Source organism: Dermacentor variabilis, chromosome 4 (assembly GCF_050947875.1).
Source record: "Dermacentor variabilis isolate Ectoservices chromosome 4, ASM5094787v1, whole genome shotgun sequence".
Taxonomy (NCBI): Eukaryota; Metazoa; Arthropoda; class Arachnida; order Ixodida; family Ixodidae; genus Dermacentor; species Dermacentor variabilis.
This window is the reverse complement of record NC_134571.1, coordinates 102,811,338-102,829,135: the sequence shown is the minus strand read 5'-3', so window position 1 is coordinate 102,829,135 and position 17,798 is coordinate 102,811,338. Positions and strand designations below refer to the sequence as shown.

Genomic DNA, 17,798 nt, shown 5'->3' with positions numbered 1-17,798 from the left:
TGAGCAAGAACTTTAGAGTCCGCCTGCGGAATAAGTGCGTTCTCAGCTACTGATAGGTATTGGGTGACGGCTGATAGACCAAAACAAAGGAGAATGACGATGGTGACGATCGTAATCGAACAGAACGGTGTTAGAGGACGACGTGAGAACTTCACCGCACTGCAGTACAGTTACGAGTGCAATGTGTGAGTCGCCATCCACTTATAATAAAAATCAAGTAAGAAAGAAAGAAATCCGTCTGTGAGTGCAGTGAGTTCGTGATATATCTGCACTTGCAACTCATCTCGATACTTTGGAGTACTGGCTTCTATCGACGTTCAAAGACGAGCTCGAATGATTACTCACGAACAGGTTGGCGGAAAATTTCATCAGTTCCGATTACAATTAATATGATGATGATTGAATCGCTAGGATGATCAAAAGAATCAATGTCTAAAACTTTTGCTGGTCAAAGACGAGGACCTATTCAAACTGCTACCGGAAATGTCATCCGTGTCCGGTCCCCTCAGGCAAGGCTCACAGGCATCACATAGCGCTACCAACTAACGTAAGAAGTCAGCTTGGATAAACTTGGGACAGCGGCCCCGCTTATTTGCACATACTCGGCTTAAGCAAAGTATTAGGATGTGCTATAATTTCACCATAGTGAGCAGCACCAATTTCATATATTGAACAGTCACGAGAGCCAAGCTTGGAAGTCGACCTCAACAAGTGCAGCATTGCTTTTTTTCCTAAAAAGGCGGGAATGAGGATGCCAAAGGTGCGACTCCACTAGTCCGAGTGGAACGCATCGTAATATCTCAGTTGCATCGTGGTTTGTACTGCTCATCAGTTACACTTTGAAAGTGCTGTATCTCTTGTGTTTGAATGCTTTATAGCAGAAATGTATTGCTACATAATATGTTTACTAGCTCTTATAGTACTGTTTCTGTTTATACCCCTCCCCCCCTTACGTCATGCTCCTACGGGGGCCTGTAAGGTCATTGTAAATAAATAAATAAAAATCATCACGAAATGCTTGAATAGATACCTGGGGCAGAAGCCACGATTGTTTTCTTTCGTAAGTGATCTTTGCCATTGGCCGGTCGCCTTCGTTAACTATATAACCAGCTATTAAGGTTAGAGACTTGAACATGTTGTTAGTTCATGTTAAGATAACAGCGCGAGAGACAGAGCCAAACAACGAAAGACACACGGCGCTGACTTCCAAAAGCTTTTGTCGGAAGTTGTCGGAAGTCAGCGCCGTGTGTGTGTCTTTCTTCGTTTGTCCCTGTCTCCCACGCTGTTCTTATTCTAGCAGTATGTCCAGCACGGTGATCGGCTAAAGTTTTATCTGAAGGACAGTGTTAGCGCAAGAAAGCTTTGTGAAGAAGGGCTCTGAGCTCCAAAATGACCTCACATTGTGTAACACTTCCCGTCGCGACTGACTAAGCCGACAACCAATACGTTCAAGGTTATCGCAAAATCCGCTAAGCTTCTCACCGCATGCTCTGCCCTCCAGCCGCGGTCATCGCGCACAAAGCTGAGCGCTCATCCGCAACGCGCGCCGGGGCAGCGGCGGCGGTGGGCGCGAGCCGTGTGGCATAGCGCAGCGCGCAGGAGGAGCCAGTCGCGGAAGAGGGGCCCCTTGTGCGCGGGGGCCGCGACGAATCGAAGCGACGACGGCGACGCGAGGCGCGCCGGCGCACACGCGTCCGGCGACAATCGGTTCGCCACCGGCGCGGATCCATTGTTCGAAGACCGCCTACCGCGCGCGCGCGCGAAGGGAATGCGCTGCAGACAAAGGGAAAAAGCCGGAGGAGAAAGAAGCCAGCGAGGCGAGCGCGGCGCCGCGCGCTTAGCGGAAGAGGAGAGGAGAGAAGCGTCGGCGGGGAGCGCCTCCTCCTGAGAAGCTGTCTTCTCCGCGGAGGCCCGGCCCATTGTTGGGAAGCACCGCCCTGGCAGGCATTGTCGGCGGCGCGCTCGGCGCGCGCCAACGACGTCGGCGCGTGCGCGAAGGAAGGCGGCCTTTCGCCGAGCGCCAATCTGGTCACGAGACAATGGCTCTGCGCAGGACACACAACAGCGCGGCCTCTCCTCTTGCCCTCCATTTCGTCCTCTCTGTCGCTATCTCTCGCCTCTTGCACGCGTCGCCGCATCCGCCACCTCCCCCGCGGGGCCTGCCTCCGAGATTGGCGCAGTACGAAGACACGCCACGTTAGCCCGCGCACCGACTTCCTCCGTTGTGCCATCAACGCGGAACCGCTTCTCTTTCCCTCGCGCCTGCGGCGGTTGCCCACGCGGTCCTTATTCGGTTTCGCAGACTTTCCAGCGCGAGCCGATTTGGATGCCGGTGCACGCGCACCGTTACGTGTGCCTGGCAAGTGTTCCCTGTCGCCGGTATCTTTAGTTGCTACGTTAAGCAACCTGCAGAGTTCCGGCAGCTTTTGTTAGCTCACCGTCCGACGGTATTCTGGAGCAACACTGTATTCAAGGGAGCGCCGAGTTTTGCATGCCAGGTCTCCATTCTTTCTTTGGAATGCTGGCTAGCTTGCCAAGGAAAGAAGGGCGACCAAAAAAAACACGGTCTTAATCCGCCGAGGACTGGAGCCTGCCTACCTGATTCTACTGCTCCGAACCAAAATCTGCCACGTCGACCTGCATACGACTCTATCGTCACCACCAGTGCGAATCATCATATTGTTATCTGCTTTTAAATAGAGGTTTCTCGCAAGGATAACGGTGACTGCTTTCCAGAGAGCTCCCCGAATAGCTTAACGCGAAGTGACTTGACTGCATCTTGCCTTCTCCAATGCACAAATCGGCCTACCATTGCATGAGTACACAGGATCACGTGTACTCATGCAAAGTTGCGCTCGTGCTCACACCGATACTCGAGTCTCTAACGGTGCGAATGTTAATAGAGTCGATATAGAGAGTTTCAGCTTGTCCGTATACGTAATTACCGTTCGTGGAATATTGGGCTACCTGGTTCATAAATGTGAGCAGTCGTTTTGCTGGCGCCATCTTGTGGCGCAGAGTTTAACCAGAGAGAGGACCCAGTTATGACTGCAGTAACCGACCCCATGTTGCTTATATGCTGGTGTAAATCATAGGCAGCGATACAATCGGCAACTTGCGGTCCCTTTTGCTGTATATTGAGAGAAACCTTGTAACACATTTACGTTTCACGCGCTGTTATGTTTGACGAGACGTCGCTACAAGCGTCGTTTCTTCCGTCCACATTTATCTTAACGCGGTGTACTTCCGTAAAGCGTAAACGTAAAGAGAAGCGTTTAAGCTCTAACATTGGTATCGGCGAGTCGTATACCTGGAGTGCATTGCCCGTGTAAGCCCCGTTTAATTACCTGTAAGTTCTTCTGAAATAAAGTGTGACACGTCGGCATGCTCATTCACCTTCACTAATAATTCTGAACGCGAATAAGTGGTTTGCTGGAACGAGTGTGAGAAGATGTCGCTCTGAAGTGTGAACACAATTGAATACTGCACATAATGGTATATGCGATCGCACGCGAGCGAGTACGAAAAAGTGCATTAATAAAGTATGGGTGGCTGAGTGGGAGCGAGTTCCGCCTAATTCTGTCATGGTACGTTTAAATAAAGCCGGCTTGCCTAGAGCGGTGGACGCGTGTTTCAGTGTATCTCAATGCGCCTCAGCAAAGCCGATTACACAGCGTTGGGTTGCTGGCGTCATAGTCCTCATTCCTCCCACTTCATTATCTTAAAGACATTATTGGAAACAGTACAAAAGGGACGGGTTACAAGAAGGAAATGCATCATGCGTCAAGGCTTGCCTGGAGTGTGCGGCACACTTCTAAGAGGCCGCGCGTACTCGCGTATCGGCCGTACTCGAGTGAAGGCACTCGAGGCGAAATATTCGCTGTCTTTAAGCTGGATTCACACGGCGCACCAAATTCTGCGGACGAGCATGACACGACTGATCCTCAATGAATCGCCCCACCAGCGGATGAGCTGCTTCATTCTTGTGTGCAGCGTGATTAACGGTACCGAGCCATACGATATACTATATAGACCGCGGGATTTGGTCCGTCGAGTGAATCTGGTCTTAGCGCAGGACAGCCTACTTCGCAGTCTTGCTTAACATTTCCGTTTCAAGTCCGTGTCTCCAGACATTCTGAAGCTTTAGCAGGGCGCGGTAAAAGCACACGCGTATATAACGCTCGCGCCCCCGTATACTTCTATAGGAGACAGGCGCATATGGCTCACCGGTGTTCGAGCGGCGCCCTGGAGGAGGCCCCGTCGTTGAGCGTGGCGCTCGTGTGCATCTTGGAAGTGAGCCTCTTGAGCACGTCGTCCATGGACTTCTTGGGGCGTCCCCCTTCGGACGACGTCGGGGGCAGCAGTGGAGGTGGCGGCGGAGGCGTCCTCTGGTGCGCGTGGTGCTGCTGGTGCGGCGGCGGCTGACGGCGCTTGTGCGGCTGGTGCGCGACCGACAGCGCGGAGGTCGTCGTCGTCGTCAGGTTCTCGGCTGGCGATCCCGGTCCGTACGCGTCCGAGTCCTCGGAGTCCGTGTGCCGGGAACCGAGGAGTCGGTCGCCCGGCGCGTAGCCTCCGTGATAGGACGCGTTCCTGCACGCGCGAGAGACCGTTGTGAGCGCAAAGAGTTGCCGCGGTCGCTGTGGGCATCAAAGTCAGCTGCTATAAAGAGGAACGAACACGCGCTTGAGGCCGCTGAATATAGAGGACACGATGCCACTTCAGCGTGTTTTCTTTTTTTTTCTGGATGGGACGGGGGGGGGGGGGGGGGGGCAATGCAGGCCATGTAATAGCTAATAATAATAATAGCTAATAGCTACTAAGCTACAATCATCAAAAGGACGATTGAAATCACTTCTTAGTAGGGTATATAAAGCTTGCTTGTACATGAGCTCACGACGAAAAATCCGCGCGGCTTACACAAAAACAAAAGCTCGTGTCTACGTGCCCTTTTTCTCCATTTTCACCTGTTAAGCCGCGCTGATTTTTAACATAAAATTCCTTCATCGTTCCTGGTTTACTTCCACAACTGTGGCCTCCATCACAGTCGTATACTTGGCACGCATGTAACATGGTGACTGCGACCGTTGCCATAAAACGCGACTCCATCTCACTGGGTAGCGCGTCTATTATTCTTTCCTTTTGACACAAATTAATTGCCATCACGAATGACAGGTGCTCAAACCCCAACCAACAAGTTAATATTCTTACCAATAAGAAAAAAATTCCGAATACGCAGTCCTGTTTATTATATCGCTTCCCTGAATATTCAACTTAACGGTTCTTCTTTTGGTGTGTTCGTGTTTTCCATTTTTACAGCGAAGCTGTTAAAGGCTACTTCCCCCAGGTTCGTGTCCCTGTGTTAACACAAGACTACCATCCTCAACAATGGCTCGAGCGTCGTCGTCGTCTTCCACAGGTGGCTCGTTGGCGCCCATCGGCAGTATACCGCGTTATAGCGTGCTCTTGCACTGCTCGCGCGTTCGTCGTCGTGATTAATTCATTAATTAAGAAACACAAAGACGTAACCAATTTTACAGCGAATTTCAGCGAAGCATTTAAGGGACAGTTCCCCCAGAATCGTGTCTGTGTGCAGACACAGACACATACGTGGGCCGATTCCGAAGATAGCGCAATGCCGGGCCGACCCGCGGCGGAGGTGCAGTTCGCCATTAAGGGGCCCACATGCACAGCTTCGCTGGTCATCCTTCTTCACAAAGTAGAAGGGCACTGAGTTTTTTTTTTCTTTTTCATATAACCTTTTTTACTAGACAGGCTGGAAGACCACCATCGCAGCTCGCAGTTCCAGCAAACCATTCCTGGTTCCCGTTCTTTCTCGCGCACGGATTCGCAAAACCAAGCGACAACGAGACGGAACTCGGCGTGCTGACCCGTTTGGGCTGTGCGCCAGGACGTCCGAGCCGAGGCTGTCCGAGCGACCGTCCTCGTCGAACTCGTCCAGGGCGGCGGCGCGCTCGTCGTCGTCATCGTCTTCCTCGGCGGCCGCCACCGCCGCCGCCGCTGCCGCGACCACGTCGTCGTCTTCGTCCTCCTCCATGAGCTGATCGGGGGGTCCTCCCAAGAGGGCGCGGCCGGACAGCAGCGCGTCGCCATCGCTGCACGCGGCCGACGCTGCGGTCAGCCTGAGGCGACCCGCGGCGGCGGCGGTCTCGTCGTCGTCCTCCTCTTCGTCCTCCTCCTCCTCTTCCTCGTCGGCGTCGGCACCTTCGCACAGGGCACCGTCTTCCTCCTGCTCTTCCTCGCTCCGCAGCTCGTCCGTCGACAGCTTGGTGGGCGGACTCTTGCGCTTAGACGACATGCTCCTGTGAGGCAGACAGAGAGAAAGAAACACGCCACAATTAGAGCACCGAATGCGAGAAGTGTACATACTGTCTGCTGCTCTTTTCTTTTTCCGCAGGGCTCTAAAGTATACACAAGCATAGTGAGCATCTATATAACAGTGTGTGCCCCAGCTGCATTTACTACCACGGCCTCAGTATCCCTTAAAAGGAGTTTCAGAGGGTCTAGTTGTTACAAATAAATGATTTCATTAATGACCGCAAAGGAACAGACACAGCACGAAAGAAAAGGGCATAAACGGAACATGTGCTATACACACTGTCGAATGAGTTGACAGTAGCACTTGTTCCGTGTATACACATTTACTTCGAATCGTGCCGTATCTGCCTTTTCTTTTTCTCGCTCTTTAGTCACGTGATTACCATAGCGTTGTTGTAGCTGAGAAACAATTTTCAGGTTCAGACAAAAGCAAGAGCGGCTACACTGCGATATGGCCAGAAGGTAAAAATTACGTATGTACATATATGGAGTTAGGCGTACAAAATTTATAAGAAGCCCTGCACCGGGAATATTTCACTGTTCGAAAGTAGAATGAAATGTGCCAATTACTGCCGTGCACTCCTGAACTCGTGAACGCCACTTTGCAGCTGAGCATATTGAATGTCAGCAAACCGTATAATAAAGGAACCCACTTCCAGCCGTCGTATATATGTGCTTTGTGCGTATGGCGCTGTGGGTATCGGGTCTCGTTCAAGCCACCACATCAGCGCACCACTCAACTCAAAGCTCACACTGCTATACTTTTAAAACTGTAGGCCCGTATTTCATGAACATTTTCCCTCTTTTGGATGGCGGAAATCACGCGAACAAGGCACTCGTAAGAACTACGCAACGTACGTGCGCGGCATAAAGTAATTTTACTGCCGGCAGGAGGCAATCCAGCTTGCATTTTTTTTTTTTACACATGCGCGTTCATTTCACGTAGCAAAGCATGCGTATATGTCGCCTGTCGAGTACATCGATATTAGAGTTCAGTTAAGCGCCAAACAAAGAGAGACTGCGAGAAAAGTGCTATACCTGCAGCGGCGATGCCCAAGTCACGCAGCTTACGCAGCCAGCGCTATATCATACAGGGTACTTCCAAGAGAAAACGCCGTACACACAGGCCAGAGGCGTGCCCCTCAGCTTAGCGTGCGGAAGCACTATGCCAAAGTTTCTTAGGAAATTCGCGGGCATCGGTGCTAACGCGCAGGAAAACAGTAACATAGAGGCCCTTTTACACGTGGCCGCGGCGAAACACGCGAACGAGCAAGTTGACCAAAAGTGCTGATGCTCGGCGAAAATGCTCTTAGCGCCGCAATGGCAGGACCGGACCGCAGGGACGCAATCTTGCGAGCGCGCACTTCGGGTTTTAGCGAGCAAGTTAAGCAAACCAGCAAGCCACCGCGAAGGGCAGCGAGCCGCGGCCCTGCCGCCGGCCACGGCAAGCCAAATTACGAAAACGATGCGGGCGGGCGCCGGTGTGACGCCTCTCGTGCAGAAGAGGAAAACACGCCGCGTCCCCCCCCCCCCCCCACCTTCTCCGAAAGCGTACGTAGCGGTGTTGTCGATGCCGACGCTGGAGCGGGAGAGGAGCGCGGATGCGGGGTTCACGTGTTGGGTCCGGCCGGCGAGCAAACTCGCCACCGCTTTTTCATAATTGCGCGTCGGGTGGGTATGCCACACCGCGCACGCATTCTGAACCGGGGCTGCATGGCGGGGTTGGTTCGCGCCGCAACAACATACACATCTTCTTCCTCTCCGCCCTTGCTGCTAGCAGAAGCCGCGGTTGAAACTGCGTGGCAAAGTAACGCGGCCACCGGAGCGGGCGTAGCTTAGCGATGTGCTCAGAACTTTCGAGAGCCTCCTCCTCGCTTTACACTTGTGTCGCCTGCATCTACATACCTTTTGTGCCTGTGTGTGTGTTGTTCTTTTTCACGTCTTACAGCTACCGAGTCGCCTGCGCTTTGCTTAACATCTCGGTTCTCCATTTTCCCCGTCCTTTAGAAGCCCAGCTTATTATATTTCTGAGCAGTCGAAATGAGGGATCGCCTCCCCTGTATGCATTTCGCGCCGGCAGGTTCGTTGGTGGCGCGAGAGGTGAGAGGCGGAGATGGGATTCCACGTGTGGCGCAAAGTGTGTGTGCGCGCGCGCGCGCGTGCATATGCTAATTTGCTCGCGAAGCGCGTGGAGGACGCGAGCTAAAGGTCTCGCTGTAAAGATTCTCGTTGGGAGCGCATTAGTCACGGCGCGAAGTGCAGTTATCACTCGCGGCGCTACAACACTTGATAAAGTGGCGTAGCGATCAACAGAAACAAGTAATGCAAGAACCTTACGACCGTAATGCATTAACCATACTGCAACGCTATAGCCTACCAGATATCACAAAGAACGTTTCAGAAAGCTGACAGCAAATGAGAAAATTTAAAAAACAATACAAACCAAGAAATCGCGTGTGCGGGAGTCTTCATTCTTATTATTTCAGACTATGCAGAATTATTAAAGATCGCCTGCTGGCAGATAGCACAATTTTAATCCTCGGACTGTATTACTCGAAGATACGGAATGTCATTGCAAGAGAAATCGTCATGCGAAGTCGACTAGTAAAAAAAAAAGCGCTAGTTTAGTTTCTAACCATCAACTTAACGGCACATATTACCCGGTGAGTTCGCAGGCGAATGCGCTTGGCACGAATCCTTAGAATGACACCAGTTTCGAAATATTCATTAACAGAGTGTGTGACCGAACAAATTGGCGTTCCAGTTACTCTTATACGTTCACGCATAAAACGGCGTTTTAGAAAAATAAGCGGTACACCAGTGCATTTTATCGTAACTTTTATGGCGCATATCCCAAAAACGGTGCCATCCATAGAAATCGTTCCGACGGGATGTGCCTTGTCAAGTCACCGCTACGAATACTGCATTCCAATACGTGCCGTAAAGTAATTAGTTAGAAACCTAATTAGTGTTTTGTTGATTAGTCGATGTAGTTCCATTTATTGTGCTAGTAATATCTGCGTCCTTGAGCAATCGAATTCAAGGATTAGAATTCTTCTATCTGCTAGTCCCTTTTCTTTAAATTCTATGCATACAGCGTAAAAGAGAAAAAGAAACACTTTTGCATAAACACCAACGAAAGATGACTACGTGTATTCCTGTCTGCGGTATTTATCGGTTTATTTTATTTATATCTCGTGCATTTCAGTCCGCAATTTGGATCTCTATACGAATTATCGTACTCGACGAAAAGTACACCGGAGTTACCTTATGGAGACACCGAAGCCGTGCGACGATTCCGCTGTTGCGAACGAAGATCCAGAAAAAAAACAAAGTAATGGAGAAATGGTGGCTCAACAACAACAACAAAAAAAAACTGATTGCAAAGGCAATCAGTTGTAGAAAATATCAAGGCGTGTCTCACTGTTCGCCTTGCTACATACAGCACTCCGCAACGTTGCATATGTTTTCTTTAAAATTGTGTAAATACTGGGGCAATACACAATTAACGTCGAAAGCGTTGTAAGTGCACACGTTTGATCACGTAGTACACACTCCTTTCAGTGTGTGCCTCGCCACACTGCCCCGCCTGCTCCATAACAGGCGCCCGCGGTAGACGCGAGCACAGCGCCGAAAGGGAGAGCTTCAAAGTCACGTAATGCCAATATTTCTCCGCCGGTGCGCAGTGAGTTGGCACGCCGAGCGCCACCCCACATCGGGCGGGGGGTGATATTGTTTCCGAGCGTAAAACTCGAGCTCCGCATAACCAAATTACCCTTCCACTAACGAAAACAGACGCCTGTCTCCGACTATAGCACAGATCGGCGCGTGTGCGCAAGCGACGCAGCATTTTGTCGGCGACATCATGCTACGGGCGCGCATTAGCGATGCCAACGCGTTCTCTGTGTTCGCAGGCGCAAAACAGTACGGAAACGCGTAAAAGTGTGCGTGTGCGTACGTATGTATGGAGAAGTGGAGGTGTATAGGGTGGATGAGAGGCGCGGAGCGATCCGTGGATGTAATGTGTGCAGTGCTGCGAATACGTGCACGACAGAACCCGCTCCCGCGCTACACACAGTATACCGTCTTCTTCGCAATTTAGCGTATACGTTTACGCGTTGATCGTTAATGGCTACACCCCACCGAAGTGAGGCTATATCTTCCGACGAACACACGGCGAACGACATGCACGTTCGCGCTGTCATGTTTGTACACAGATTACGTGTAAGTTGGAGATGGCAAATTTCTTCGCACACGCCCCAGAGAAGGTGGAGACGTCGGTGTAAGGAAGATTGGTCTCGGAAATTGCGGGGAACAGGCGAGGAAAGCAAGCGACGACGAGAATCGGCGTCAGTCAATCATGTAGCGTAAGAAACGATGGTGAAGTCACTGGGCTTTCACGAACACGCTTTGATAATTTTCTTTGCGAATAGGGTTGAAGGTCAGTCGCTAAAGGCATCAGCTACACATAATAAACACGGAAATTTCATGAGTATACGTGAAATGTTCTGCCTGCAGTGAGATACTTTCCTCCAGAACCAGGAATTCGAATCGATTATGCGTCAAATCATGTTCGTTTTGACCAGTTATAGTTGTGCCATGTGGAAAGGGGGAGCTTTAAGCGAAGTATTGACGTTGTTTTCGAAGTCTGACCCACAACACACTTCTTAAAAGGCATAACGAAGTTGATGTGCGACGGACGGGGATTAACAAACGTGCCTAAACCGCGGGCAGAGCGTTTCCGGTATGTCATATATCTGCGCTATAGCATGCATGCCGTGCGCGCAATCACTATAGCCGTTTAGATAAACACTCGCGCCGGCCTGCTTCTGTTTAACATCAGGGAGTGCGCCGCGCACCTCGGCGCTGGACCCGTAGATTATGTGGGAAAGAAGGAACGTCTTAATTAACGGCGGCCCATCCCGACATCTGTTCTTTTTTGGGGGGTTGGGGAACCGCGGCGGACTCGCGGAAACACGAGCAGGCGCGATAATTGAGCGAGTTCAGCGTACCCGTGCGCGAGCACGAAGAAGAAGCGCCGCCGCCAACAAGTGCTGACGACAACGACGACGAAGGCGACGACGGCGCCTGCGGACACTCCATGCGCCATGCACTGACACCACGAAGCCGCCGGGAAGCCAATTAGCCCTACGCCGAGCGAGCACGAAAGTTAATCTGTGACGCAAAACAGGAGTACACGCAGCAGGACGTGGGAGAACGGTCGCGCGGCGAGTTGTTGCGGAATTAATGATGTTGCGGAGGCGATAACGGGCTGCTGTATCTGAGGAGTTGCTCGAGGGTCGGTCGGAAGCAAAGCGACACTGTTGAGATGTGTGTGTGTACGCGTGCACGTGGTATATTCAGCATACGCTAGTGCCGCTCCGGTGGTTCATAGCTTGACAGCGTTAACGATACTGAGACAAAGTGTGCGAGCGATTTAAAGAGTGCGAGAGCAAAACAGCCGCACAAGACAAAGCCGGCGTTTCCTGCACTAAAATCACAGCAGCAGCCGCCGCCTTCCACGCGTGCTCTCGATACTGCAATCTCAACTTTCAGCGCGTTGTTTGCGAGCGGCAAGTTGGTGAGGAAAGCCGAAGGATAACGGATTACACAGCAGCGGTATGTATTTATACGTGCATACACTACGAACGGCACTTGCGCACGGGCTGTGCGGCCCATTAGAAGCCCACGTCCGCAGCAGCCTACGCGTTCGAGCGTGCGCGGAGAGCTAAGTTGCGGTGGCCGCGCACATATAGTGTGTATACCCGAGCCCAGTATACATGCGCACATAGTACAAGCGCCGATTACGCACTCACAGCTCAAGGCGAAAGAGCGAGAGTGAACACAACGAGTGGCAGGACAGCATATAGGTGCGGCACAATACACAGCGCCCCCTGTATATATGGTGCGTCACTCTCGAGTAACAATCGACGAAGCGCTTTGAGAGGCACGGAAGGGGGGAAGGTGCGAATGCGGGGTGCAGCGCGCGGCAGCCATGCCCGACGACTCCTAGAAGGCGATACGCGGCTAGATACACGCGACAAGCGAGCCCAGCCCCGCGCGTCGAGCGTTCCGAAGAGAAAGCCGAGATCCTCTGAGGGATAAGATGCGACGACGACGCCACGCCGAGGCGAATGGCGGTTTATGAATACGGACGACCGCAAGAATGGGCCTCAAAAGCCCCTTCAAAGGCCGCGACAACGTATGTTATCACGGCCGGACTGGAACGCAAGCCGAGAGCGCAGTCGCACCCGTGATATTACACAGTTCGTGTTTGTTTCGGTCGAGTGGGCGCGCTGCCTCATTCAATGCGCGGGGTCTGCGTCGATTGCGTGCGGCGGTGTCGATTTAACGCAGCAACGCCAGCGCACAGGGGCCCCATATATCGTATAGGACTACTGCATGGCTTCTTTAGTGTTTCAAAATGGCCCCGAGAAGTGCCTGTTGGTTAATGCATATAGAACAGCGAATAATATGCTCGCGTTTTATCAATTTTGCCAAAACCAACGAGAGCGCGGCAGGTGGCGGTCGTATATATGATGTACATGGTGAGGATGGAGAGGTCGCTAGAAGGAAGTAATATCGGGTTTAATCTCTCGTACAAACAGGCGGGTACAGTAGTAGACCAGCAGCTCCCAGGTTTATTTTATGCGGTCGACATTGTGTTGCTAGCTAACAAGCAAAGTGATTTGCAACGTCTCGCTGATATCTGTGGACAGGAAGGCAATTTAGGTTTGAAATTTAGTGTTTGAAAATCAGGTGTCATGGTATTCAATGGAAACAGTGAACAGACAGTGGAGATACAGGGCCAGGAAATACCTCGGGTAACAGAATATACCTTGGTATATTGGATAAACGAAGGCAATAGATATATGGAAACTCAGGAAAGAAATAATAACAGTAAAAGGGAAGAGAAATGCGACCATATGAAACACAGAGCGCTATCGGGATACAATAGGTACGAAGTCCTCCAGGGTATGTGGAAAGGTGTAATGGTTCCAGGACTTACATTTGGAAATGCGGTTGTTTGCTTGAAATCAGTGGTACAATCAGGACTCGATGGCAACCAAAGGTCAGTGGGACGCCTCGCATTGGGCGCTCCCGGGAAGACTATAACTGAAGCTGTGCAGGGTGACATAGTCTGGACAAGTTTTGAAGTGAGGAAAGCTCACAGTAAAATTAATTATGAAGAACGACTGAGGAATATGGAAGAAAGTAAATGGGCTGGGAAAATGTTCAGGTATTTGTACAGGAATAACATTGATCCACAGTGGAGGAAAAGAACTAGGAAGCTTACCAGCAAGTATGCGGCGTGTATGGTGAGCAACACAGCAACAGACAACGTCAAGCGGAAAGTCAGAGAGGCTGAGATAATCTCATGGATGGCGGCAATGGAAAAGAAACCTACCCTGAGTAACTACTTAAGAGGAAAAAACGAAATCAGGAAAGAAACAATTCATGATAACTCAAAGGGAAGCTCATTACTTTTCGAAGCGAGATCAGGGTGCCTCAGAACACGCACTTATAAAGCGAGCTATAAGAAGGAAGAAGAAGCATGTGCTTGCTGCGGTAAAATTAGGGAAACGACGGAGCATGTTTTATTAGAATATCGAAACGACTACCCCGCGGTTGATTTATGAATCATTGGCCTCCTTGAAGCCCTTGGGTTCAGCGAGAGCAGGGGGGAAAGTAAACATGTCCACAATAGAGATTAGTAAGAGGCTATCGGAAGATGGGTGGAAGTAGGGAAAAATGAACAACGGAGGCGTACAAAAACAAAGTTCGCAATAGGGGTTCAGAAACTTTGGTTATGGGCGTTCATAGCGGGGTTTCTTTTTTCCTTTCTCCTTTTTAACGTAGGTAGGTCATTAAGCTATAAAATAACAAGAGCTTGGTGGCGCAACCAACTTCCCCGTTCCAAAGGCGACGCTCATTACATTCATTTATCCATCCATCCATATAATCCTTTCTAATTTATTTCTGTTTTCTGAGCAGAGGTGAGAGGACGAAAGACGAAAGGGCGATGCGCCTCCTCTGCAGCCAAGATTATAGATATGTGCTATGTGCCATTCCGGCGCACCGCATGGCGTCTTCGTGCTCCGCATACAATCGGTTTGCCAACACTCCGGTTTGAAACTACACCCCTAGCTTCGTCACTGCGTTTCTTAATTCGGTTTATAAGGCGAAGCGAAATCGGCACTGTATGCCGAATCGATATTATACGAATCCGGATCATCCTTAGGATCACAAGTTGTTGTCTATGTGCGACGATGCCCCAAAAAGAAAAGAAAATGTGTAAAAAGAAAACACGCATACGGCACACACGAGTGAACAGCACTTGCTACCACTATAGCGGTCAGAAACTAGGTGAGAATGGGCCCGTTCATGCTATAGGCCACGCGGCGTGGCATCCCCATACTGATCGGTCCACTCCTTCGTTCGCCGCCGCCATCTAATTAGTTCTACTCCCTTCTCCTTCGGCCAGCTCCTACCGAAGCCAAAAGACCGGTAGCCAGCCGGCCGGCTGGCCGTCCATGCATGGACGCCGTTTTCTTCGGCACTCGATGCGTCTTCTTCTTCTTCACCCACGGAGCCTTCCCGGTCGGACTACATATCACGGTGGCGCGCTGGCCGCCTCGGTTATCCAAGGAGACGCCGCGGGCCCCTCCTTCCTCAGGAAAGCTGCGGCAAGAGTTCGACGGCAGGGGCGGCAGCAGCTCCCTTGGCCTTTACGCTCTTCTCCTCCTTCTTTTGTTTCATCTGATCGCCGCAGTGCGCGCAGAGAGAGGGAGAGCCCGGGGGGCACACGAAACAACCATGCGCGCGGCTACCCCACTTCGCGCCCGGCCCAGAAGGTGTTCCCGACGCCGGCTCATCATCGACGGGGATTGTCCGGCGCGCGTCGTTCCTTTCATTATTAAACGGCCGACCGGCCCGTGCTTACCGATGGCCCCCGCCGCTGTCTTCGGCGGCGCGTACGTAATGGTACGCGCGCAAGGCGCGTACGCACTCATAGCGCCGGCGATCTCCGCTGGCGCAACAACAGTCCCTTCTTTTCTTTTGTTGTTTTACTCCTCGCTTTGGTGTTGTCTTCGCTGCGGCCCGAAACAAAGAAAATAGAAAAGAAATATTGAAGCGGCTGCTGCTGCTGGTTCTTATAGTGGCGCGCCACTCCTTCGGCAGTCCTCCGAAGCCAGCGGCTCGCTGGTGATTATTCTCCCTCCCAAGACCGATCTGCGCGAGTCCGCTCAGTAGCAGCAACAGCAGCAGAAGCCGAGGCTGAAGATGGCGGCGGCAGCAGCAGCAGCAGCAGCAGCAGCAGTAGGGGGCTTGAAGCCAAGCCAAGCTCGGTGGCGCGCCAGGCATTATTTCTGACCCGCTGCTCGGAACACACAGACACATCACCGTGGGCGAGCCTCGAAGAACAAAAGGGAAGAAAGGACCGAGATAGCCGCTGACTGCGTGTATGCCCTCGCAACGCGTACATACGCCGGCGGGAGAAAACAAGCTGGCATGCGCACGAAGGGAGATAGAGAGTGAGCGAAGGTGGCGGGAGCAAAGAAAGAAGGAAATAAAGATAAAGAGAGACAGGAAAATTGAACGACGGCGACCGACGCCCTGTAGGTCCCCTCGGGGAGCGATGGCATGCAAAGAAGATATAGAACCTGCACCGATGGAGAAGCGGGCCCCGACGTATGCAGCCCGTAGTATAACCATACGGCAGGGCCAGCCTGCCAAGGGGAGCGCCTGGAAGAACAATGTCAGAGACCTCCCCGTCTTTCTCTCTCTCTCTCTCGCCGTGCTTTTAAAGGAAGACGACCTCCCCGTCTTTTTCCTCTCGATTATCAGATCCAATTTTCTTTCCTTCATTACACCACGCGGGACTCAGTGGGCAGCTCGACCTCCCCCCCCCCCCCCCTCCTCTTTTCGATGGTGGCGGCGACCAAGAACAACAGGTCTCGCTTATATGCGGCGCGCTTAAATGCACGTGAAAGAGAAAAGCAAAAGTGGATACATTGGCGCGAAGAAAAAGAAAGAGACGCGACCGGGAGGTGGTCGCGCAGGGAGGGAGGGGGAGGATACAGGAGTGTGTAGCGGACGAAAAAAAGGTAGGTAGGTAGGCAGCAGCAGCAGCCGGCCGTCTTGTTTCAAGGCTGCTGCCACCTGCAACAAGCTCACGAGTGTTCGGCAGGCAAGCAAGCAAGCAGCCGGAGGCAAGGAGCACTTTGTTCCACCGCGAGGAGACTTGTTATTGTTCTTCGGCAAAACGCGCCTCTTTAAGCAGCAGCAGTAGTAGTCTATATCTCTCTGCCCCGGTCCGGCTCGCGATCTCTCTCTCTCTCTCTCTCTCTCTACCGCTCTAACGACTGCGGCGCCGTTCCTGTTATTACGAGTCGCCCAAGGAGCGTTTCGAAGTCGAGGGACAGAAAAAAAAAAGGGGGGGGGGGGGAGGGTGCAGGCGGAATCTTTCTCCCGGCAGCACTGTCTTTGTCGGGGTGGCCACGGCCTCACTCGAAGACACTCGGCAAAGCACTAGTCGACATGCGCGTTCTTTTGGAAAGGCTTCGCGGCAACTCTGGTTGCACATACACAGACGCACAGCGCTGCATCGCCCGCAGCCACAGTTGTTTCAATGGCACACGCGCTGCACGTTAGGGAGCAGCGCGAGATGTGTGCCCGCAAGCGGTGGAAGAAAGAAATGGCTTGAAAGGCTCAGCCGAGGACGAAGAACAATTTCTCATCTTTTATTTTTATTTCTTTAGCTCCTCGCCATCATAATTGCGCCGCGGCTCCTGCCTAGCTGGCCGCTATCGACGCGTACAGCGGTATGAATAACGTCATTGGAAACATTATATACATGCCGAGGCTGGACGAATTTCGGCGACCCTCCCCCTGCCCACTCTCCCACCTTCTTCCCATTCAGTCGCGCGCGTGGCTATCGGGAGCTGAGTGAAGCCGAGTTCTAGAGGAGAGAAGAAAAGAAAGAAAGAAGAATGAAACAAGAGGCATCGCGATCGAGAGACGAAAACTCGGTTCGGCTCTTGGACGCCGGCCGGCACTGCGTACACGGCGGCAACGATCTGCGCTGTCGACACGCTAATTCGATCGTGAGCCATTACGGGCATCCAGCTTCTTTTATCCGGCTAATAAACGAAGCGCGAACGGAGCGTTCGCGCGCCGATCATGCGGGGCTGCGCTGTTTGCTGCTGGTGGTTATTGTTGAACCATTAAGAAGGGGAAGGGAGGGCGGAGCGGTGGATTCGCAGCACGAGGCCGCAGCTATAGTTCGCCCAACGGCGCCAGCGGAGCAGCAGCGTTCATCACAATCAAAGCAAAACGCGAACTGAAGCAGCGGAGCCGGTTGGAGTGAGGGAGCGAAGACGCGACGCGAGTGGGACTCGATATAGTATGTATAAGAAGTCGCAGGCGGGGCAAACCGATGATTACGCAACGCTGGAAGT

General features: G+C 52.1%; 1 protein-coding gene across 5 annotated transcripts in view; it reads right to left on the bottom strand.

Moving 5' to 3' along the window:
* The window catches only part of LOC142579586 (uncharacterized), a 515,154-nt gene that overhangs the window by 111,275 nt on the left and 386,081 nt on the right, over window positions 1-17,798 (bottom strand). For all 5 annotated transcript variants that reach the window (XM_075689952.1, XM_075689955.1, XM_075689957.1 and 2 more), the window contains 2 exons: window positions 5,889-6,320; window positions 4,228-4,590 (listed from right to left, as the gene is read on the bottom strand). In XM_075689952.1, the coding sequence (XP_075546067.1) occupies window positions 4,228-4,590; window positions 5,889-6,320 (795 nt within the window). The remainder of the gene's footprint in view (window positions 1-4,227; window positions 4,591-5,888; window positions 6,321-17,798) is intronic.